The 24,855-nt window shown below is 41.9% G+C and overlaps 1 protein-coding gene across 6 annotated transcripts in view; it reads left to right on the top strand.

Annotated features, from left to right (window-relative positions):
• The window catches only part of nhsl3 (NHS like 3), a 44,008-nt gene that overhangs the window by 10,700 nt on the left and 8,453 nt on the right, over positions 1-24,855 (top strand). For 2 of the 6 annotated variants that reach the window (XM_028035119.1, XM_028035115.1), the window contains exons 3-4: positions 24,432-24,593; positions 24,696-24,739. In XM_028035119.1, the coding sequence (XP_027890920.1) occupies positions 24,432-24,593; positions 24,696-24,739 (206 nt within the window). Of the gene's footprint in view, positions 1-3,197; positions 3,710-23,587; positions 23,593-24,431; positions 24,594-24,695; positions 24,740-24,855 lie in introns of those variants that run through there. The other 4 variants (XM_028035118.1, XM_028035117.1, XM_028035122.1 and 1 more) reach the window with 4 other exon arrangements.

Raw genomic sequence — 24,855 nt, 5'->3', positions numbered from 1 at the left:
TTATTTAGCTTTCTGCTTAGCATAATTTACAAGATATAGATGGGGTTTTTTTGTTGTTTTTTTTAATACACTTGCATTCATGGTATTTGAATTTAATTTTTTTTTAAAAAAACGTTAGTGCAAACTGTGTGAGGTTTTTTTTTTTTATTTTAAAACGTGAATCTGACGTCAGTTTTTCAGTGTACAACGCCGTCCACCATCACTGTGAATCCGCTTTACTTCTCAACTTCATCTCCTCTTGTTGTTCTCAGCACATCAGAGACGTCTGGGAGAAAAAACATGAACATGGCGTCCACTCTGATGAGCGCGCGGCTTCATTTTCTCTCCCTGCCTCCGCTCCCGCTCCCGTTCGGCTCCTGGGAGAAATCTCGCGTTACACATGGAGGTCAGAAGCGGCGACTTCCGTCCGGAACGGCGCGCGTGTCATCTTCGCCCTTCCTCGCGTCGTCTCTCTCCGACGTGATTCTGGGTGAAAGGTGTCGATTCAGAAGCTCCAGAATGAAGGTCATGGCGACTGAGTGGCTGCACCGGCTGCGAGTGTCAAAAATATCTGCGAAATACAGGAGCTGCTATATTTGCATTTGCGGCGCCTGCACCTTTTGACGTTTTTTGCTTTTTTTTTTTTTGTTGGTGTGTTCAACTACATCTTGTTCACTGGATTGTCTGAATATCACAAACTCCAAAGTAACTTAGAGGGTCAGTATTATGTAACATTGAGATCTACATCATGTTAGAATATTATTATTCATCAAAAACATGCCTGGGGTTTTGCCTTGATTCTTTCGTGCGTGTTTGAGAAATCCTAAAGTCTCCTGCGGCAACCACTCAGCTGTGTGAAACACCTCTGTGGATCTAGCTCTGCCTTGAAGACACAGCTCCTCCTCACAGCCGCAGTTTCCAAGTTTTCGCCTCACAGAGCGGCCCGCCCCTGCGACTCCCCCAATCAGCTCCTTCAGACTAGCCAGCAGCAATTAGCAACCACCTGGTGGAACAGCGCATGTGCTGCAGCACTGGTAAAACGTCGTTAAACAGTTAACAGAGGAGCAAAGTTGTAACCACTCCCTGTATTGCAGTGGTTCCCAAAGTGTGGGGCGCGCCCCCTAGGGGGGGTGCAGTGCCATTGGGAAGCGGTATGGATGAATGGGAAAAAATACAGTTACACAACTGTGTTTCACTGAAACAGGTTGTTTTGTTGCAACCTGAAGTGTGAAATAAACTTCAGTGGAGTTTGAAAACAAAATGTGTGTATAGGTTTATGTCTGGTTGAACGATGTGTATGCCCAGTTGATTTTTTTTTCTTTTTTGGGGGGGATTTTATTGGGGTGCCCAGAAAATCCATAGGGGGGCCCAGAAAATCTTTGGGAACCACTGCTGTACTGGAAAGAGCATGTTTTCCTTAAAGAGACAGAGACCCAATTTCAAGGCATTAAATTACAAAGTCAAATTTCTTTTATTTATTACAACTAAAGGTAAAATAGTTTCTTGATTGTGCTCTGAACACACATAATGCTTCCCCTTCAAAGTAAAGTACCGTTATTCCTGTTCTTAGATGTTTGAACAGTCCTATTAAAAACCTGGTTTCAAGAATGGACAGATGGACAGAGCACCCAGCCAAAGTTTACACTTAAATCCAATCGAGACGTTCTGGCTGGACTTTAGTACCGTTAGACACATGTCCTGCTCCCCGAAGTGCTTAATTTCAAAAGCCTTGAAATAAATTCAGGAGCAGCATCTCGTTCAAATGAGAAGATGCTTCCGTCATAACGCGATGTAAAACCCGTCAAGATGAGAAATTCTTCTCAATTCTCAATTTAATGAGATTTTTTAAAAAGCGACTTAAAACATTTGCACCTCATTAAAACCAAAATATCTTCTCTTTTAAATAAGAAAGGAAGCAGCATTAAAACCAGCAACGCCTCTTGGGATTTTTGTGTGTCGTCTGCAAGAAAGCAGGCGAGAAGAAGCAGAATCCGAGGGAGGAAATGTATGCCTTTTTAAAAAGTCATAATCTCAGAGAAGCGTGTGCTTATGTCTTGTTAAGACTAACAAGACATAAGTTACTTTCATTTGTAATGAGAATAGATATCAAATTCATCTCATTTTAACAAGAAACTTAAGTCGCAGCGAGTTTTACATAACCTGAAAGCTTTTTGTCGCAACGACAAACTGCTCCTGAATTTATTTCCAATCTCTGGCAATTAGACACAAACAAAACCGCTTCCAGGTTTTCTGTTTTATTTGCCAAAAATCACACCTAATTGCCTTTTCTGTTTACCAACATCGACTATGTTGCGTTGGTATACGGCGGAAAATTCCGCAAAATCCATTTTATATAAAGTGGTTGCTAACAAGATCGGTTTTACTTAAATGGGACATATTGTGCACATCCATGAACGCACAATGTTGTCGTAAATATGTCGGATTTAGCAAAAATGCTAATTTTGGTCGAGTTGGGACTTCCATCCACAGTCCCAACTTGACAAATGCGAGAAGGTCCAAACGGGTTGAACGTTTCTGAAAGCCACCGAAGGAGTTTAGCTTTAAAAAAGAAAAGACACTGATGCGTTGGTGGGTCTCTTTAAAAAAAATCAACAACAACCTCAGGTTCCAAAATTCCCCGTTATTTTTTTCGTGTAAACCATCTGGCTCCATGTCTGTATTTTCTCCAAACGTAGTCGGAATGCTCTCATCTCAAAGCCAGCTTTGATCGGTGGGACTGGCTCTCTGGCCTGCGTCTCCTCAACCAGAGTCTGCATGTGTGCGTTCAGAAAAATCACAGCGCATTATTAAGCACGTCGTGGCTGTTTACGGGTTTCACGTTTCCGTCGGACAAGCACGTTTGATGTGCCGCTCTCTTCCCGCTGGTTCACTTTCCCTGTTCTGTGTGTGTGTGTGTGTGTGAGAGAGAGAGAGACACACGCACAGAGGAATCTGGGTTCCTCCAAGTTATGTGGACATGACCTGCCGGCTGCGCTTGTAATGTTTGGCAGCGCAAACAACCGATCGCCTCTGACGCCGGGACGGTGGGAGGAAGAGGAGCGTGTGAATTATTGAATGATCCGTACGATGGAGCTCAGCGTGAAAGAGTGCTCAGATGTGTGAAGGCGCGGTTTGAGAGCGCAGAGAGGCTGAGGAGGAGTGGGAGTGGCACACACACACACACACACACATATGCAACACACACACGCGTGCAACACACTTGTGCGTCTCAGCGTTGGATGTTGCCATTCCGTCAGCGGCTGGATGCACACGAGCAGCTGGGTGTCAGCTTCGAGACGCTCGACTGATTTGAATGCGCTTGTGTGTGTGGGTGTGTGTGTGTTTTTTTCCTCTGCTTTCTTTTCTGGATCCGCATGTTTAATAAGAGCTCTTGTAGGAATGATGTCAGTAGGTCTGTAGCTCAAACACTCAACAACCGGGTGTGTTTGGAAGGGGGGAATCGTCAGGAATGGTTTGACCGGCGGGATTCAGGAATGCCTTGCCGACGTCCACTCAAGCTGGTGAACGCGGACGTAAAGTTACCAAGGAGTCAAGATGCTGTAGACGCACTTTAGGAACGGCCCCAGTATGGGGAACAGCATCCAGACGAAGAAGAAGAAGAAGAAGAGCGCGTTGACCGAAGAGGGCTCTCCGTCGGTGACCCCGAGTCCCAAGCGGCAAAAAGCTGCAAGCTTTCGTCTGCCGGGACGTGTGGACAGACAGAGTCCAGGTAGGAGGACAGCAGGAAGGAAGGAGGAGTTAGTCATCTACAAAACAGCTTTTCAAAAAAAAAAAAAAAAAGATAAGAGTGAAGTCATCTTATGTACAGTAGTTTGTTGTGTCTGTTGGTGTTTTGTGTGGTCATGTGAAGACCTGCTGTAAGCTCTTTTTGGTGACTTTATTCCCATGCTGACTCTATCTTAGTCAGCTTCAAGCGTCCCTGCTTATTGCACAGGCGTACAAAAGAATGTGTGTGTTAGCAAAAGTGGATTGTTTTCCCCCCCTCCTCTTTCCCTGTGTTTTGGTCCACTGGTTTGGACTTCTTGCTGACAAATAACTAGTCGAGCATTTTGCAGGCCGAGTCCGACCACATCCTCTTCCTTCCTGGTGCTAACACAGTCTGCTGGACTCGATCTCAGCGCAAATAATGGGAATCTTTTTTTCCCCTAACTGTGTGGAATGCCGTACCTGCTATGGAAAACTGATCCTTGTCTCTCTGTTAATTGTTCCAGAAGCGACAAAGAAAAAAAAACACCACCTGACGAACTGGTTCGACACAATCGCACATTGACAGGCATGCAGAGATTGTGAGATAATGCTCAGCGGATGTGAATTGTTTTTGCACTCAGGTTCTGCTGACGTAACCAGTTTCTCAGAAGTAGATTTCCATTTCTCGCTTCTCAGTTTGTAGGCGGTGGACGTTGTTCGTTTTATTTGGGGCTGTCAGGGGTTTGGCATGTTTTTACTGCATCCTTCAAACAGCACACCTAACGACGTAGATGTGTCTCATGTAGAAATGCTGTTGTCCTCTCAGTATGTGCTGCATATTGTAGTGTTTGGAGTATTGCCGTATTCCGGAGGCTACTATTATGACGAGTCCTCAAGAAAGAGGTTATTTAATCGAGGTTTCACAGAACACAAAGCAAAAGTCCAACACGTTGTTCTGATTTCAGCTGACTTTTAACCTTCCACTCCTTCCCCACTGTGAGTGAAGCCTTACCCTGCAAAGTCACCACCTATCAGCAAGATTGCAAGACTGAAGAGCGTTCCACGGTTAAGATTACTAACTGGACATACGTGGGGTCTACCAAATTCGCACTCTGCTAGCTGATAATATATTTGGCAGTTTGCATGAACTCTTCCTGCCCTTGATGCCCACAGCCGATGTGGATTTAAATGACTGGCTCATATTGGAACGGAAAGGGCAACCTTCAAGCAGCTGAAGAATGTCCGAAACTCAACAGGCGCGTCCCTACAAACCAAAGTCTGAATTTTAACACCTTTTAAAAGGCCAACGTGTAACAAATTAGTGAGAATTTGTGCAAAATTTCCTCAACATTCACATTTCAAATGTGCAAAATTTCTACTAGCCGGACAGGCACCCAAACCAGTTGATTGTAGAAAGACAATGGATCAGCTACTCTCTACACAAAACTACTATGGACATCACCAGGCAAACCCGGAAAGCACATGCATGGTTCTTTCTGCAAGTCAGACAATGTGTCCTTGGGCCCAGAAACACAATAACAGGTTAATGTCTGTGGATATGTGTGTGATTATCACCACTTGTTGCACTCTGTTCACTTCCTCTTTCACTTACAGTTTACACAGAAACATGTGGAGTGGATGCATACGGAAGGGTAGTTTTCTCAATTTTGTTGGTAATGGAAACTGAAGGACTGAAGCCTCTGAACATGGATTAGTTGATGGTATATCATCTCTTTGTTGTATAGAAAGGTTAACTCAAACATTTATTTCCTGGACTGTTATTGAGTCAGTTTCAACTCCTTTGCAAAAATTCTAGACAAGATTAGAGACTTTAGGACTACCCCTCATCCTAGTCATAACCCTCCCCCTTAACTCCAGCCCATTGCTCCAAATCTTCTATATAGATTCTTCTGCATGTTGTGTTTCAGCGTTTTTGGCAACACGAGTCCCAAAACTAAAGGAATCTTCATCTTTCAAAGCTTGAATGGAAAACATCTGACATGCCATAAGTGTTACTTCCAGTCTGGACTGACATCTTTTTGTAACCACACGATGCAGCTGTTTCAAATCAATTTCCCATCCACCTTTTTCTCTGAGAAAAAGAGAGATGATTTCTCTTTGCAAAGATAAGACTTCCAACAAGCTGTCTAATAAAACAGTACTACTGCAATGCTGAATTATCACTGGATATCCTTGAAATACCATCCCTTCTCTGGCTTTTCACTCCCTTTCCACTCCCCTCCTCTTGCCTCGCTCAGTGACGCTATCTCCTTGACCTTCGATCGCTGCCTAACGGGCTTATCTCCCAGCGTTTGAAAGGTGAGATATTTGGATGCGAGTGCACGAAGACTTGCGCTCATTCAAAAGGAAGCTGTTGACAGAATTAGGGAGGGACGATGGAAACAAGAGCAGAGATTACAACGGCGCGGGAAGACGAGAAGAGACAGCGTATAGTCTTCTGTCTAATTCGGGAATAAAGCCGCCTGTTGACGTCCCCGCCATTTTAATTTCAGCTGCCTTGTACGGAAGGCGTGATGTCCCACATTTTCATTTTCCTTGCTGGGGAAAGCTCGCCCGAGCCTTTTGATATCTGCAAGCGTGGCTAAGACGCTCTCCGCTCCCTTCGTGGTCCTTCCTTTGAAGATCCCATTCAATGTGTGTCACTGTCAAAGTCAGGGACTCCCCGCAGAGCAGCTTAGGCAACACACAGTAAAATAAGGAGAGGATGACTTTTCATCTCTTCTGCCTTGTCCTCCCACGATCTTGTCCCCCAGCATTAATAAGCTGAGTTGAGCTCTTGCTCCTCATTTAACTCTTATGGACTTGGATCTACAGAAGCATCTCAAAGGTCTTCCCTACTGACCGTCATCGTTTCGTATGTTGCTGATATTTTGGGTAAAGTACAATTTGGGTTGATATTCTGTTCTCAATGTCACATCCGGTGACTCCACTGGATGGCATATACCAGATTTATATTCTCTAACGGATGTTACACCAGGAGGAGTTAGTCGTGTGTCTTCAGGTAATGTAAGATACGTAACTATCGATGTCATTCAGACGGCACCAACAGGTGCTTATAACAATAATTTGATGCAGTGGCTGAAAGACGGAGGCGTAACAATGGAGTCAAGTCCTCCGGCTGCCTTTGAATTGCAAAATTGCTCAGCATAGGTCATGGCTGAGTTGAGAGAGCACAGGTAGGGCAAGCCTCTAGTCCGGCGAGTCGTCAGTAGGGGATAATAAATCTGAAAGAACTTTGAAAGAAGTCCCTCAAAATGTGTTGGAATATAACTTTTGCCGATGTTTTTGCTGTAGTCAGTTTTGTAGATTAAAATTTACATTTTTTTCTCATTTAACCAAAAAAGTATTTATCATTAGAAACGAGAGAAAATATACAACATTGTAAACGGAGTAGTATGTGTATTTCTGTTTGTATTTACATCTTATTTCAAAATGGTGACTGGAAAAAATCGTTGATAACTTTCTTAATCAATAAAACACTTTTTGTTGGAATTACAGCAGTAACACTCTTTGCATAGTTGCTAACCATCTGTTTGCCTGTTTCCACTGGTATTGTAGGGATTTAGCATTAGTGATGAGCTCCAAGTGTTTGTGGTTGGAAGGCATTCCTGCCATCACCCTAATCTTTAGCTCCTACCACAGATTTTACATCACATTCAAGTTGGGACTCCAGAATCTTAATATTACTTGCAAGAAGAAGAAACCTGTTGAAAACTTTAATCTTCTGGGAATAAAAATAAGTTTGGGCTTAAATGTGTCTTCAGTGGCAGAATAATCTTGCTGTGAGAAATGGAAGAAATTTGACAGGATTTTCTTTTTAATTAAATGTTCAGGAGTTTTAATGTACAAGCCTAGAGGATTGACTTTCTCTGTAAGGACCCACCAATCGCTCGTGTAAAAGCCATCAAGTTCCGCATGGGATTACACTTGTTCATTCATTCCCTCGCAGGCCTAGTTAGAGCCTGTCCTAAATCAAAATTTCGAAATTGTCAGTGAAAAATAATTCCCTGCAGTGTGCTGTAGCTTACTGTAGAATAATAAAGCTTCTCAGGGAATACGGTTTTGTAGGAGAGATGTAGCTTAGGTGCAATGTTTAGGTTTAGGACGTAGGTGTGAAAGTAGCATTCCTGTGAGTGGCTGGAGTTAAGGTTTCCCAGCAGAACATTACCTATATGTATCACTTAACCTTTGTTTCCAAAACTCTAGACTGAAATAGTTGTAGACATGCATTGACACAGCTGTCAATTGATCCCATGAAGGGTTATGCTGACATTTAGACCCTGAACTCATTTCTTAATCAGTGTTTTTTTTTTTTCCCTGCTTCAGTGGACGGATATATTTAGTGCCATGCTGTATATATATAAATTGCAATATCATTGTTGCAAAATTGTTTATTTTCCAATTAAACTGTGCAGATTATTTGCAATTATAATGGGGGGAGGGGATCCTTGAAATTATTTATTATTATCGTCATCTCAATCCTCTTTTCACTCAAACCTAGCATGTTAGCTACGAATTAAACCATCTCTGTATTTATCTTTTTTACATAAAATCTAGTTTTTCATTTGTCGTTTGGACCATGACAATCAGCAAAAATAATAAATAAAATAAAAGAGAATTCACTCTGAAAATATGGAATAACATGCACCATGTTACACTAAGATGGACGTGGACCAGCAGCATCAACTACCTTGACTTGTCTTGGAAACATGACAGTAGTTTGCCTCCTGTGAAGATGCAGACATTTAACATCTGTTGAATCAGTGTCATGTCCCAAGGAGACAAAATGTTTTTGTTTTAATTGTTATAAATGACTAACATCAGCTTAGAGCCGTCACGTCTGTTTAGCTGTTAGCAGGGTACCTGTTAGCTCGGTAGCTGTTAGCCTTCCACTGCTCTGACTACAAAATCACTGATGCGACATATTTACAGTAATCAGAGAAAACAAAACTGAAACTACTTAGCTTCAAAAAGGCATTTAACATGTAAAGATAACTTTGAAGTTTGCTAAAATCTTGATAAATGGTTGAAGACGTGCGTCTGCACAGGAATATTTTCAACATGTTATGTGGAAGACTCCAGAAAAGCGGCGACCGTTCACTTTTATCTCTGGACTCCATGTTGCTGCTCAGATTGTAAACATGTTACAGTGGAGTGAGCTCACTCTTCTGAACAGAAGAACTAAGGATTGCTGTGTAATAGGCCTCAGCCTCTGGCTTCCTGTATTACCATATAATGTAATTTGAATACCAATCCATGCTTTGAAACACAGCGCACACAAAAACAAGCCCCGTGCAGTTAGTGGTCATCACTCTGGCTTTGAGGTTAAACAGAATTTGATGCAGTTTGGCTTATATACACTTTATCATCTTCAGCTGCATTAACTGCCTTTTATGACGTTACATTGTCGAATACAATAGAATAGAATAGAAGTATTTTACTCATCCCAGCAGGGAAATTACTTCGCAGTTACAGCATAGAGACAAGACACAATAACAACTGCCACTGAGTAGTAGTTGTCTATAAACTGTAAAAATATGAAATGCTGTTAATATAAAAAGCAACTTAAGAGCAGTCCTTGCAAAGATTCAAAAAATGCAGATATGTATATGTAAATATATGTACAGCAAGTGTGCCACAGTGTAGTTGTGCAAAATCGGACTGATTAGTGCAGGACAATGATTTAGCTTTTATTGTACAGTGAGATGGCATGTGGCAGGAAGGATTTCCTGTATCTGTCCCTACGACAGCGGAGCTGGAGCAGCCTATGTGAGAAGGTGCTCCGCTGTCTGTCCACTATGTGGTGGAGACGGTGCTGTGTGAGTGAGTGACTTAGCATGTTCTGTCCGGCTGATGTAAGAAAAGCACAACATAAAGTATGCAAATAACTTCTGGCCCCAAGTTTGTCCTGTTAGCTTGAGTGTATAAATGTGGAAGCCCTGAAAGATGCATAACTACTTCAATATTTTTTGTTGTGGAAAATATGGACTCAAACCTGGAGCAAAGGTTTCCTGTTTCATAATTATGATGAAACATTTTTCCCCGAAAAAGATGAGTGCTAAAAATAAAAGACTTAAATAATTCTACATCCGACATGACAACTTACGTTCATGTAGATGTCTTCGTATTTACCGAGTCAATTTAATTTGCTTGAAATAAATAAATTGCCTGTTCTGTCAAATATTGCTACTGGATAAAAAATGTAGCAAGCAGATCTTACCCGTTACAAAAGCTCCAATTATTTTAGATTTTTCATTACAACCCTCTGCAAACAGACAGGTAAATGACTGAAGATGCATATGTGGGAGTTATGTAACCTTTATAATTATATATAAATTATATATAAACTCCGTTAACTTTTTGGGACCTAAAATTTGATGGCGTTTGCCAGCAAAATCCGGAGCAAATATTTTTCATATCATTTTCCTGATGCCAAGAAACCTCGGGCTCGAAAGATATTGTAAGGTTTTGACTTATTTTAGTCTGTGCCAACCCTGGCTCATTTGTTATACGCCCGATTTACTCCTTTTCACACGGATTTACAGACCGATTCCGTCGAAATCCCTCAGATTTGTTTACAGAAGGGAGACTTACTCTGTGTGCCGTGCGTGTTGGTATTTCAGGGGGCGAAGCGCGAGGAGGAAGAATTTGTTTCCAGCAGCATTAGTGAAGTCTCGCAGTTTGGCGCGTCTGCTGGCCACTCAGTCCAACACAGGAAAACTTGTTCTTCTGTCTCTCGCAGACACGCGCGTATTGTCGGCGTCTCTATCGCTACGGCGACACTTGCATGTGTTGCAATGTGAAAATATTGGGAACAGACTCAATCTGTTCAGGTCTAATGTGTCTGCCATGATTCAGACGACACACAACAGTCAGGCTCGTCACTTCCACCCCACAGCAGATGGTTTTTGGTCTGGAGTTTAAACTTGACCTCTTTGTTTCTCCTAAATATGCTCACATTTTTCTTTCTCACAGTTCTCATGTTTAGATTTCCTCTGGTTTGTCAGCAAAAAAACTAATTAGAATATAAGCGAGATTTTTGCCAACAACCTCTTGGCTAAGTTGTTTATTTAATAGCTACAAAATTGACTTGATTAATTTTGGTTTAATAGAGAAAGTTGGGTTCATAAGCTGACATTTCCTTCGTTCAAGAATAAGCTGCTGGAGATTTTGACATTTGGACTTTGAGTCATTATTGCAATTTAGAAAAAGGTTAAGAAGGCTGGGAATATGAGGAGCTGCAGCCATGAGCACATTTTCCTAAATCTGAAATGAAAATATTTCAGAGGATTTATCAGAACAAGAGGTTTTGTGTTTTTTCATCTAGAGAAACAGGATTTTGGATACATTATTTTAACCGTTTATAAAGCAGTTGAATGTTGTTGTTTTTTTTAGTTGTCCTGAAAACAGATGTGGAATCATTATTATTATTTAAAGCTTTCAAACTGATAAGATATATCTTTTCTTCAGAGCAGATGAAAAACATTTCACGGATTAGTTCAGTCAGGCAGTTTGACAACCTCGGTTTCCCAGCTTGAACTCGCACTAAATGTGTTCGCAACAAAGTGAGAGTAGTGTGGGATTAGCAACAGTGTGTCTAAATTTAAAGGTCATCACTGGTAAAATGTTGGACTTTCCCACGAGGAACCTGAAGCCTTGTGCATGAGAGTATATCATTTAAAACGAAGGTTGTGGTTAATGTTTGTTTTCCTTAAAGAAAAGAGATGAGCTACAACAAAACTTTCAATTTTACCTTGGAGTTTACAGGCACAAGTAGGGATTTAGTAACTATTAGACAAAACTAAATATTTGTTAACTTTTTGCTAATAGGCTTATTATTTAGTTCACTTTATGCTAACGGATGTTTCCACTACCGGAGCTTTTTTCCAGGTACCAGTTGATTTATTTATTTATTTATAGCCTTACAGTTTTCTGACATCATTTGAAATAGCTTAGCAAAGCTCATACTTTGCTAAATTTAACTGTAATACAATTTATATTATTAAACATTTGTTTATGGTTGTGTGTGTCTGAAGTTTCAATTGTTTGATTATGAACAATTTTGGTTACTTTTTGCTAACAAGCTAACTATTTGTTAGATTTTGAAAACGAGCTATTGTAGTTTTTGCAAAATATATATACTGTGTGTATATATATATATATATATATATATATATATGTTACTGTGTTGACATATTTCAAATGTCTGTTACTTTTAGGTAATATGCTCACTATTTCTATTTTCAAGCTACAATATATTTCAATTACTTTTTATTAAAAAGATAACTATTTTGATCATTTGAAAAAGGATAAAAACTAAATATTTGCTCATATGCTAACTATTTTGGGTTTCCTTAATATGCTAAACATCTGGTCTCTGATACTATTCCAAATATGTATGTAGCTTTTTGCTAACATGCTATTCTTATTCGTTACTTTTTGCTAACAAGCTATCCCTATCTGTTGCCTTTTGCTAACAAGCTATCCCTATCTGTTACTTTTTGCTAACAAGCTATCCTTATCTGTTACTTTTTGCTAACAAGCTATCCTTATCTGTTACTTTTTGCTAACAAGCTATCCTTATCTGTTACTTTTTGCTAACAAGCTATCCTTATCTGTTACTTTTTGCTAACAAGCTATCTGTATCTGTTACTTTTTGCTAACAAGCTATCCTTATCTGTTACTTTTTGCTAACAAGCTATCCGTATCTGTTACTTTTTGCTAACAAGCTATCCTTATCTGTTACTTTTTGCTATCTGCTACCATTTTCTGGTACTTGGTACTAGTATGCTAACGTTTCCAGTTGCTATTTGCTACTATGCTACCTTTTTCTGTTGGTTTTTGTTGATATGCTAACTTTCCGTTAGTTTTTGCTACTATGCTAACTGCTAGTGTCGGTTTTTATTAATCCTAAGGCTGTTACTGGCGATAAATAAATATTGCCGTTTCCTCTTTTGAAGTACATTTAAAATGGCTTTGACTTCTAGCCAAATCATAGGACTATGGACACTGATGCATTTGAGAAGATGTTAGTTCCACATGAGGAATCAGACGTATTATTGGAAAGGCTGTTGCATCTCAAATAATCTGAGAAGCGTTATATTCCATGATTTCTGCCTAGAATTGAGTTTTTTCAAATTTTGCATCGATTGGCTTCAGTCCCTGCGTCACCAGTGGACAATCTGCTGTCTGTCTTCTGTCAGGGTGGGGTTTTCTGGACAATATTGCGTCACTAATATTCCCTAATTTTCCAGGGGTCACCCTGCGGACTCCTGCACTCACTCCCACCCACCACTTAGCAAGCAAACAGATTTATTATCTTGTTTTCGGGTCTGTGGACGGCCGCCTCGAACACAGGCTGAACTGTGCCTCTGCTCTGACTCATCGTTGTGTGTAACTATGTCTGCAGAGCTTTCAGTTTTGCTCTCAAAAAGCGTTTTAGTTGAAATGACTAAAAGTGATAGTCATTTCCCTGGAAAAATCCCCACAATTTTCTTACCCGCCAGAGGTAGAGACAGAAAATAACGAGCAGAGCCAGAGAGGAATAATAAAAACAATTTTTTTAAAAGAGTGACACTATTTTTATGCGCAGCTGGAGCTAAGTTTAGCTCCGCGGCTTTGCACCCTCACAGGGGGAACCTGAGGTGCAATCAGTCACCTCAGTTTGGGATTCAGATTGATTCAGGTCAGGATGAAAGACTCCAAATTATTTATTTCTTCTGCTTAGAAGCAGCTCTGCATGAAACAAGGCTAGCTAAATTTATTTACACTTAATTTCTGAGGTCTTGGGTCTCAGTAAAGGCAATTCTTTTAATATCCCTAAAGATGCATTACAACTAGCTTCACCCCGTCTTGTTTAGTTTTATTGCATCTCTATGACCAGATCTGTTTATGAGTCGGAATAATGATTTCAGAAAGAAATTCTGGTCGTTTCCTCCCCACCGAGTAAAACTCAGACATTCCAACAAAACGAGGTTTGTCGCCACAGAATCCAAGCTGGACTTGTCCATGAAAAGTGCCGATTGATTTTTACGAGGATTTTATCTGATTGGCCAATGTAAAGCAGCACATAACTGGAGTGAAAAGGAGACACAGTTTGCAAAATACTTAGAAATGAAAAGTCAGAAAAGCCTCGCTTTAATCTAGTTGAGCAGATTCCAGGGAAACCAAATGCTATAAGAAGTCGATGTGTAATTTCATCTCCGTCTTTAAAGACCTTCAGAGGTTTTTCAGAAAACAGTCGTGAACAAACAGCATCTTGGAGACCCAAGGACAGTTTAATGTTTAAAGCTGTTGTTTTATTCCCAGCTTTTGGCGTCTCTAGGAGCTCTGCTGATTTTGTTACGTAAAAATGGAGGCAGTGTGAAACATCAGTAAACCCATGCAGTCATGGCTGTCCACCTAAACTGGCTGACAAGAATGACAACTAATTAGAGTTTTTAAAAAACCTCAAGTTTTTGTGCTACGAGGTGTTTTTATAGCGTTTCGCAAAACTGCAATGGAAACACTTTTTTCACGTCCCACGAGTCACAAGACCAACAACCGGGCGTTACCACTGGAGAAAACGTAGAAGAAGATGACAGGAAGTAGCGGGAGGATGATGGTTTGTCCTTGTCCCGAATCCGTAGCTCTTCTGTAAAGTCGCATACAGCAGTTTCCACAAAACGCAGCACACGTAGCCGCTCCAAAGTTTAAGGGGTTTTTGTCATTCCAACGCCTGAATAAGACGTCGACGTCTCCTGATGGGTAACGGGTGCTGGGCTCAATTCTAAATATATCTCATGTTTCTAGTGAACATCCATCACTGCCATGATTTCTAATGATTTATTATGACTTATTAAATTGCATTTCTTACGTAATTGAAACACCGCAATTGGGAAATTGTGTTTTATCGACATTAGCAGAACAGTGACAAAGATTTGCGCACATTTGTAATGGAAACATGGCTACTGAAAACATGAGGAAGTAGATGCTCTGGGAAGCTGAGAGTAAGAGAACCTGCACGCAAAACACTTCGAATGTAGGGGTGCGTATAGATCACACACCCCTACATTCAAACATGGTGGTGGGAGGATCATGCTTTGGGGTTGGTTCCCCATAGAAAAAATAATCTGTTAGAGGCTGCAAAAGATCGGAGATGAGAGGTTGACCTTCCAATAGGACAATGACCCAACAGCCAGAGCTACCAGAAAGTGGCTTAGATCAAAAGTTACCCTGCTAAACACACCGGACACCAGAGTGTGAGGATATGAATAGTTTTGCATGGAACTATATCACTAATTAGCCATGGCTTCCAAAGTCATTCAACACAACAACGAACTAGGCTTTCTGGTATTTCAAGTTGAATTTAGAACTTGGTTAAGGAATAAACTTGGAACCTCAGTAGAAATACTGGACCAAAGCTGTAACCTGCACTTCTGTCCCTCTTTAATTGGGCTTTTTCCTGTTCTCAAGTTAAGAAAACATGTTTGAGAACCAGTTTTAGGTTTACATTTTGTCTCCTCAATCCTCTCTGTTCGATTAATTCGTCATTACGTTTCAGAGTAACCAAACTTTCACCACTGGTCCACAGTCTCGTCCGGTCGCCTTATTTTATTCTGAAGCTGCCAGAACGAAGGAAGACGGGGTTAAAATGTGACCAGCAATAAACACACACATAACCACGGGCGTTATTACTCCGTTCATGGCTGCACCCCTGATTTGTATTCAGTGGCTGTTGTGGAGCTGAGTTACGAGGTCTCTTACTCCGAGAGGTTTAATATTAACCAAAGAGAAGGCGAGCTAAACTCAGCGCTCCTCTCCTCTCCAGGCAGAACGCAGCGATGAAAACGCTGCCTGTAAAACAGGGGGAGGCGCGCTCCAAAAGAACTCTGAGTTGTTAGATTGAGCCAATTCATCACTGAGTTAACAGCCAAAGAGGAAGAATAAAACACACAAAACTTGCGCTAAGGGGCCATAGAGAGGCCGAGGAGCGGAATCGAAACAAGGCGAGGAAGGTAAAGGGAACCTGGAGGACGGCGCACAAATCACAGCCTACACTGACGGTCACTACACGCAAACCACTGAAGCTCTCATTTCCACTGGGTGGGGCGCAGACAGCTTCAGGAGGAAAGATTTGAAATCAACAGTACTGAATAGAAACGAGGCTCGGATAGACGAGTCAGATTCTTTGACTGTCAGGTTTTATATTTACTCAATTTGAACTGACCATAGCTATGCAGAAAGTGGTTTTATGTAGATTTCTTTATGTAATTAGACGGCAGAGTTATTTGGGGAACTAATCTTGTTTCAGAAAAAACTAGTTTGTCAAATAAGTTGAACCTTTATGTAAAAGTTTCTTCTTGACTGTATTCTTTTCCAGATATTTAACACATACACACAATATGCTTCCATCAACAAAATCCAAACTCGTGGGTAGAGATGATATCCAATGATGGCATCTACAGAACAAGATATTTTAGCAGAATACTTTCATAAATCATGTAAAGGCCTTAAACATTACCTCACAGAAACCTTTGTTTCAGGAATATAATAAGAGCTAAATTATTCAGTCCATGTTGCATTAGACCGCACATTGTATATGCATTTTCTGGTTTGGGTTCAAAGCTTTGAAAATGCTGGTTTATGAATTTGAGTGCAATTGGGTGTAATTCGTTCCGGTGAAATGTATAATAAGGAAAACGCTGTTTAAATTAAGCCAATTTTCCATTCACAGAAAGCTAAAATATATGATTAAAAATGAAAGAAAAGCCTATTGATACGGTATGCTAACTGTAGTAGCACAACTGATGCTAAAATCAGTAAAGCAAGCAACTTTTTCAGTGTAAATGGGACCGTTGAAACTGATACCAACTTCAACATCATTACAGTTAGCCATTCGTGGTATTCTGAGAGCAATGACAAATCCTTTGCATCTTGGCTTTCAGTGCTTCGTTATGCTAGCCAAAATGCTGCCAGACAAACGGTGTCTGACTGTTGTCAGTAAGTCCAAACCTTTGAATTATAAAACTGCTTCATTTCTTCAGTATAAGAGATGCAGATGTTCAAGTTTGAACTTGAACTAAAACAGGAACTAAGTAGCGCTATATGACTTAGCCACATTGAGGAGAGATGCGGCATTGTTAAATTATACCGAAATACACCAACATATCAAGCATTTTCAACAAAACCAGTTAGATACAACAAGAACTAAAGCAGGACTGAAGTCTCTGTCTCCAGGTTATGGAGAGGTCTTTTAAAAATGTTCCAGGAGACCATGTCCTTTTAGCATTCTGCTAAAAGTTATAAGTTTTAACCAAACCCTGGTTTTCCTAACTCTTTAGGGACATTTTGTGCAGAGAACCAGGGGGACCCAACGGGACCGATGTGTCCACCACTAAAAACTGGTGGCCTCTGTGAAACACAGGGCGTCCATGTTGGAATCCAACAAAGTCCAAATCCGATGAGAACTGAAACGGTGTCAATGTGTCCACCGATCCCACAAAGCATTCCAGTCTATGACCACGTTTGTTGACAAGTTTTAAGCTAAAATCTCATTATCATTAGATTGTACCACTTGCCTCAGACTGACCTCGAACCTGATAGGACCTCCGGCGGGGCATGAAGTGAGACCGCTCTGTTTGTCCACGATAAACTTTGCTGACTGATACCTTGATTCTCTCAATCACAAAGGCAGCGTTTGCGTAAACCCCCGTTTTAGTCCACCCTGTCTTTGTCTCAAGAGCAGCAAACTCGAGGGTGAGTCGAGGACATGACGTGAACTAACACACCCCATGTGGTCAAGGAATTACATTTTCCAGAGCTGTGTGTGTGTGTAGATGGGTGGGTGGGTGTGTGTGATGGGTGGGTGGGTGTGTGTGCGCGTCAACGTCAGCCCTCTGGGAGTCATATTTGACATTTGGCAGCTCATCATCAATACAAACTGGTCATGTGAATCCACAGCAAACAGCCTCATCAAATGTCCTGCTGCTTTTGCAGTCTCATACCGGCGGTTAAAGCGCAGGTCCGGGCTCATTTAGCACTCCGTAGAAACTACGAAGCCTCGTCGAAGGAGAGGTTTGTGTTTTAACTGGTACCTTCTGCTCTGGCGGCGCCGGAAGACTCATTTTCTAGAGATTAATAGAAAGAAGAAGAAAAAAAAAGGTTCAGCTGTTAACTGTTAATTATTAATGCTGTTACTTTTAAAGGCTTGCCCTATTTATTGTTTTCTCAGTTGCCATGCCAACTGTTTCGACGCGCTACGGTCGCGGGGATCGCAAAACGACTTCTATCCTCGATTGTTCGGTTCGGCCCATTAAAAACTCAAAGAGTTACTTATGTGGCTTTCACGTGGCGTTTCTTTGAAATGAGAGTGAAATGAAGCCTCCTGGTGCCGCTCGCTTCAGGAAAAAAAAAAGAAATAACACGCTGAAGCAATCACTCCTTTTGATATGGGCTCTGCTTATTTAACACTTTACTTGAACCACATAATTGTGTTGGAAACTGGGCTGCCTCGCTGTACTCAAACTGTTAATTAAAAGTCATAAGAGTCGGTATTTTCAGAGTTTGGTCGATGTAATGAGAGATTCAAAGACTTGGGCAAAAGTGCAAAGATCGCTTGTTGTGGTCGAAAGATATGACATATACTAGAGTGAGAGCAGTAAAAAAAAAAAAAGATTGAAAATCTGCACTGAATTTGCCATGCGGGCCGCATGTACTGTTGAGAAAGACCCCCGGGTTCAGGACCTTCTTACTCTACAAAACACAAAGCGGCTTAAAGCGACAGAAATACCTGGCTGGAGTTTTCAACGCGAGACGGAAATCAATAAAAGCAGAAACCCGCGTCTGGTGCTTGTCATTTTCTTTAAACGTTTCTGTAATTAAGTGGGGTTCGTAGGGTTTTAAACCGAGCTTGTGCATTTTAGGTGTTTCCTCCTAACAGTGCCATCGGCCAAGAAAAACAAGTGATTTACAGCTTTTCCCTTTTTGTTCTTGCTTTACAGGAAAGATTGAAAATAACTTCCACACTTGGCCGATTTAACAGTGCTGGGAAGGTGTGAGTCTATTATTTATTTATTTATTTTTACAGCTGGACTGCGATCTCCAAATCTGGCCAATAGGAAGCCTCGCTCTGCGGCCACGTGCTCGTGGCTCGCTCAAGGGAATGGTGGGGTTTGTGCGGTGAATCAAAGGCATGCACGCGGCTCCCCTCTCTCTGCCCTCTTCCCCAAGGAGCAGATGGCGTCTCAGTTGGCCCTCTTATGAATATTGATACAAAGGGTCTTGGTAAACAGCAGGGGGGTAGCCACGGTTGGACCAGAAATCCTGCCCAAAGAAACTTCCGCAAAAAGCGACAGAGTGAGGAAGGGGATTTGGTTTTGCCAAAAAAAAAAAAGAGAGAGAGAGAATCAAATCAGGTGTGAAGGAGTGTGAGCGTAAGGAGGAGGAGGAGGTAGTAGCTAGTGATGGAGTCAATCCGCTGGAAAAGCTCTGAGGCTCAGGATCCACCTGGAGACCAAAGCCTCCCCAGTCCCACCAGCTTTCGTTCGGGGTCTGCCGGTCCATCACCGGACCCCGGGGCCAGGAGGGAAGCTTAGCATCCCCAACACGTCCCAATGCCTGGAGTCTGGTGAACGGACCAAGATCCTTGTCCTCCAGCTGGTGCCGGCGGCCAGCTGGAGCGACTCTTATCCAATCAGAGAGCAAGTGGATCAAAAGGGCGGCTCCTCCAGCGCAGAAACATTCCTGAGAATTAAGAGTTTGTTTTGTGGAAAATCTGAATCTGTGCAGCAGAGGGCATCTGCCCTTCAACATTAGACCCGCCCGTAGTCTGGAGCACTTCCAACCACTGCTTGATACTCATTTTTATGCTTTGGCATTTACATAAGGCCTGATATTGTAATCTACCTGACCTGTTTAATTTGATTGATGAATGCTGCACAGGATTTTGATGACGTTAATAACTGATTTCTAAATAAAGTCGACATCTTGAATCACTTCCTTGCAATAGGATTTGAACTCCTTGAACTTTTTTTCCACTTTGTCTGCAATAGAATCACAAACTTCAGTATGTTGTGTCAGAATTTCTTGCGCATTAACTATGTTGTGCGTTACTGTGCAGTCGAAGGAAAACTAAGTTTTTCTTCTTTTTTTACAGATAAAAAGTTGACCACACTAAAACCATTTTCATTAAGTCCACATTTCTGTTGTGAGAAACAGATTGAGGTAACGTTCGAATTTCAAATGCCGCGTTTTCATTAACTGTCGGTGGGAAATCATCGTAATTAACAGAAATAGGGGCAATGAAACATCCATCTGCGTGTCATAAATCCATTTAATGTGTTTCACTTAGTTCCTCAAATAACTGTGCTTCTCAGTAGTATTCTCCTTTAATGAATGCGTCCGAACGCGCAACTTTGTGTTGGCCTCTGGCGTCAAATCCTAACCAAATAAACCAGTAAAGTTCGTGGTTCTAATGCAACCAGAAAAGCGGAAACAGTTCAAAGGAGTTGTGATTCACGTGGCCAGGCGCCGCGTCTCCTGCAGCTGTGTCTGCGATGCGGCTCCGCGTAGGGTTAGACGGGAGGAAGGAAGGATGTCAGACCGGCAGAAAACTAAAGGAGAGGAGAGAGAGAGAGGGATGGAGAAGAGGAGAAAACATTCGGTATTATAGTTAAGAGTTGTTCGGCTCTTGACTGTGAGGACACAACCTCTGCCTTGAACAGGAAGCCCCTGTAGCCCCTTGCATAATGAGACAGTCAGACAGATGCACTTCGCTGAAGGCCTCCATCAGGAACAAACAAGACTTCATGTCTCTTAATTACAGGAGTTGTTGTGGGATAAATCTAGATCACGCAAACACTCTAAAAGATAAGAAATAACACAAAAAATACAAATTTGGGGGGGGAGGGTGAGGGGATATATTTTTGTACTTCTAGGCTCTAAAATGTCTTCAAATCCATCCGTATGAGATGGGTTAAACTGAGAGGCGGAGAGTGTTGGTGGTACACACACAACCCCACACACGCGTGTGTCTAGATTGGGGGAAAGTGGGGACGGCTGAATCCCTAAAGCCAAAGTTTGACAGTCGTTTAAAGCAAGAGGGGATGGAGAGGAGCGGGGCGGCGGGGAGGGGGTGTCACTTGACAATAGAGAGAAGAGAGAGAGAGAGAGAGAGATTCAAAGGGAACCATCAGAGAGGGGAGGGGCGGAGGGTATCAGACCCAGAGGATAAGGCAGCTGGGACGGGCAGCTTTGGCTGGGAGCTGATCTCATTGTGCACTTGTCTCTCTCTCAAAAACACTCTGCACGAGTCGCTACGGCAAACAGGAGCCAAGCTGCAGTCTGCATCTCCGTCTCGTCCTCGTCATTTTCCTAGAATCCGAACGGGCCGGAGCATCTCCACCCTGGAAGCGAGTTGAATTTGAGAACTTCCTGCGCTCGCCAGATTTACCGCCACGTTTGGACTTTTGCGCGTGCCATGTAGTGCAGGCATGGTGGTCTACTTGAGGAAGAGCGTCCGCTCTCTGCTGTCGCTCTTCAAGAAGAAGGGTGAGTGCCGGCTCGGACGGGAGGTCGTTTCGAGGCTCGGGCTCGGAATGACTTGTGGAGTTGGAGATGTCATAGGGATCTGAAGACGGTTAGAGTTTGCCGGCGACCGTCTTAACCCCCCCCCCGCCCCCCCCCAGGCTGGCTGTGGGGGTCTTCTTTAATGAGATAAAGGAGCTTTACTGACTTTTTCATTGATCATCTTACTCAACCAAAAAAAAAAAAAAAATCCCTCAACCTTCTGCAGGAGTCTGGCAGAGTCTACGATGAGCGTCTTAACATTATTATTATTCATTATTAGCCCTAAAATGACTGCAGTTGTATTGTTTTCTACTGTTCTATACAACCAAGTCCGAGATTTCCCACCTCCTTACATGAACGGTTCAGATGGTTCTGGTGAATGCAAGAGTGTGCACACACACACACACACACACACTCGCATGCAGAGTGAATGCACGGCGTTACCTAATCAGGTGCAACTGAGAGTCAGTGTTGAAAAGTGACAAAGGAGGGAAAGAGGACACCTCACGTTGAGCCTTGTTTAGCTCAGCTTTTAGCCACTCCGCTTCCCTTAGCTTCCTCTCAATCTCGCAACTTGAGACGCAATTAGGCTCTTTTCTGCTGCATTTATGTATGGAAACGGAAACCCCCAAACAGAGGACAAAATAGAGCACGCACACACACACACACACCGACTTTGTGAAAAAAATAATTAAAGGGGACGGGTGTGGGGGGAGTCTCAACATATACACACATTTATAACAAAGGTGCCAGTAGAACACTGTAGCATCGCTAACAATGCACCTGAGCAGTCTGAAGTGCGTTTATCCTTTACTTCAGCGAATCAAGGCGTCTACAAACATGTCATTAGTAAAATCCACAACATCTTGAGTCATTTACGTTTTGGTTCTCAGAATGGGGAAAAACAAGAGAACGTGAACACGTATGTTGGTCTTCACAAGTCAAAAGCTGGTTTCTCGCCTAAAATGGACCATATTTGCAGTGAGTATAACTCAACATTTGGGACAGTGGCCATCGAGAATGGAGGAGGAGTCGTGTTTATCTTCTCAAAACAGAGGAGAAAATACTTGAAGCGCAGCAAAAACAAAATCATTTTTCTCGTCTACTTTTCTATGTGTTTCCACAAAAAGCTCTAAACATTTCCACATTTTTCAAATATCTTCTGCAGGATTTTCAACCCTGTAAAACATTTCTACAAATAAAACGTTTAGGTTTTTTTTCTTTCCTTTTTAACATGTAAAAATTCTTGTGCCATCATGCCTGGTTAATTCATCTCTTTCGTGTTTTTGGTGGTTTTGTTCCCGACTCTCGCGTATGAAACAGAACCATCCTCTACTGATCCGTTTTTGCTACAGCAGATGATTTTAAATGATTTTCTAGACACTTTTCTTAGTGTGTTGATCTACCAGTAGAAAAATGGTACTTTATTTTGATTATGGATCATAATTCATTATTGTTGCACAGTAATGTAAATGAACAGCCTATAGGGACATTTAAAACATTTTTTTGACTGTATTCTCACTAATTTTGCTTCCAGATTACCAGCAATCAAATGGCAATATCTTTTTTTCCTCTTCTGTGTGTTTGGCATTACTGTATTATAAAACTTTTAGAATCTGTAAATAACTCAGAACGCCTCCTTTGAGACTTGTTCCTGGTTTTTGTCGTGACCACTTCCATATTTAATAATAATGCGGTGGCAGATGCTTAGTGTATGCGGTTCAGAACGGACTAAATGGTAACAAAATGGCAAGAATATGTTCTATATGTGCAATGCTGGACATAAGTCCATTATGTTCTATATCGTCACTTACGCTGCCATTATGGGCTAAGTCTGTAATTACGTTGATGACTTGTGTGCACACCTGCATGGGTTCTTCAAATATATCTTGACTAATTTATGTGTTTTGTTTCAATCAACCTGCTGAGGGACTAAGTTTATGAAAATTATTCTTGGGTTAGAGTTGTTAATTAATGTGCAATGTCCCTCTTCTAAGTACATAAATCTGATCATTTGAAAACAAATATAAAGTCGGACTAATTTCTACAAAATGTCCTGTACTTTTTGGTACAAAATGGCAAATGAAGCCAGAGCGGGTTTGCCTCCTACAAACCCAACAACCCAAAACTACGTTTATATTCTTCTTTCCCTCCTGCAAATCCAAACACTGTTAGTCAAGTTAAAACTATCTGGGTTTGGCACAAAAACTGGCCACATTCTCCATCAGGTCGACAAAGTCAAGCAAGTTCGGCTTTGGTTTCGTCCGCATCGTGTTTGCCGGTGCTGCAGGAAGAACTCGATCCATTTCCCACACACAGGAGGTCCCGCCGCGATGGGTCGCGTAGCATCTTAACAGGCGGACGGGCCAGATTATCTTATCCCGCAGGGACTAGCAGCGAGGCATTAAAACGCAGCAGGAGATTAGCCAGGTCGTGGCTGTTCAGCTAAAAGCCTCGGCCACGTCGGGACATCTGTCCTCCGAATTCCTGAGCGTCAAAGGTGCAAGCAAACAAGCAGCCGCGGCAGGTGGAGTGCAGGATTCAGTGTGGGGAAGATGTGTGAGTCCACAGACACCTGCTGGCTGCGTGGAGGCAGTAACTTGAAAACAACACCATAACGGTTTAAATGATGATTTTGTGTGATTTTGGCTGAAAGGTGAAACAGAAGGGGTAGTGTATGCTAGGGGTGGGCAATATGGACATGAAGTTTTATCGCGATATTTTATGGTGCTATCGTGATAAAGATAAAAGTGACGATAAGAACTATTTACTTTTTTTTTTTAAGGTAACTGTGGTTGTGACTGCATGGCGAAGCAGCAATCGGAGCCCCACAAACACAAATACTGCTTTTAAAAAACGTTCCCCATTTGAAATGGTCACCTTTAGGTAGAGATGCAAGTCTTTCAGCGTCTAGTGAGCCGATTCAATTCCGAATTTTAGGGTCACGATTCCATTCAGAAACTATTTTTAAATCAAATGCAACTTTTTCTATTCAAACGGTCTAGAGATTCTGTTTCAATGTGACTAACAGTGTAAACAAACAGAACATGTATTTAAAACAATTCTATAAGGTTCCATACTGTATCAATTTTCATCAGCACGATTGATATACGACTCATTTATTGCCACACCCTTTTTAGAATCTGACATTTTCTCTCTTTTGTTTCCCCCTCAAGCAGCTGGCCCGAAGGGGAATGACGACCAGAAGCGGTTGACGGTTCACTACACGGCCTCCCAGCACTACCAGGAGAATGTGTTCATCGAGGGCAGCAGGCCTCAGTACCTGGAAGACTTACACACCGAAGCTCAGGAGGGGCTCAAGATACTACAACAGGAAGGTACGACACTCAAAGGCATCATTTATAAAACTACAGATGTGAAAGATGTAATAAAATCAGCAGCTTTGAGACTCACTTCCGTTGTTGATTTGTTTCGCGCAGAGGACAAGAACGGAGTAAACTTTGCGGACGATGAAAGCATCATCGTAAGTCGCCGAATAGCTTTGTAGATAATACCGCATCCACTTCCTGGAGATTATAAGAATTCCTTCTAACTTATAAATGTATGTGTGTGTGTGTGTGTGTGTGTGTGTTTTTACCC

This window comes from Xiphophorus couchianus, chromosome 13, assembly GCF_001444195.1.
Source record: "Xiphophorus couchianus chromosome 13, X_couchianus-1.0, whole genome shotgun sequence".
Classification (NCBI taxonomy): domain Eukaryota; kingdom Metazoa; phylum Chordata; class Actinopteri; order Cyprinodontiformes; family Poeciliidae; genus Xiphophorus; species Xiphophorus couchianus.
This window is presented reverse-complemented; position numbering and strand designations above follow the sequence as displayed.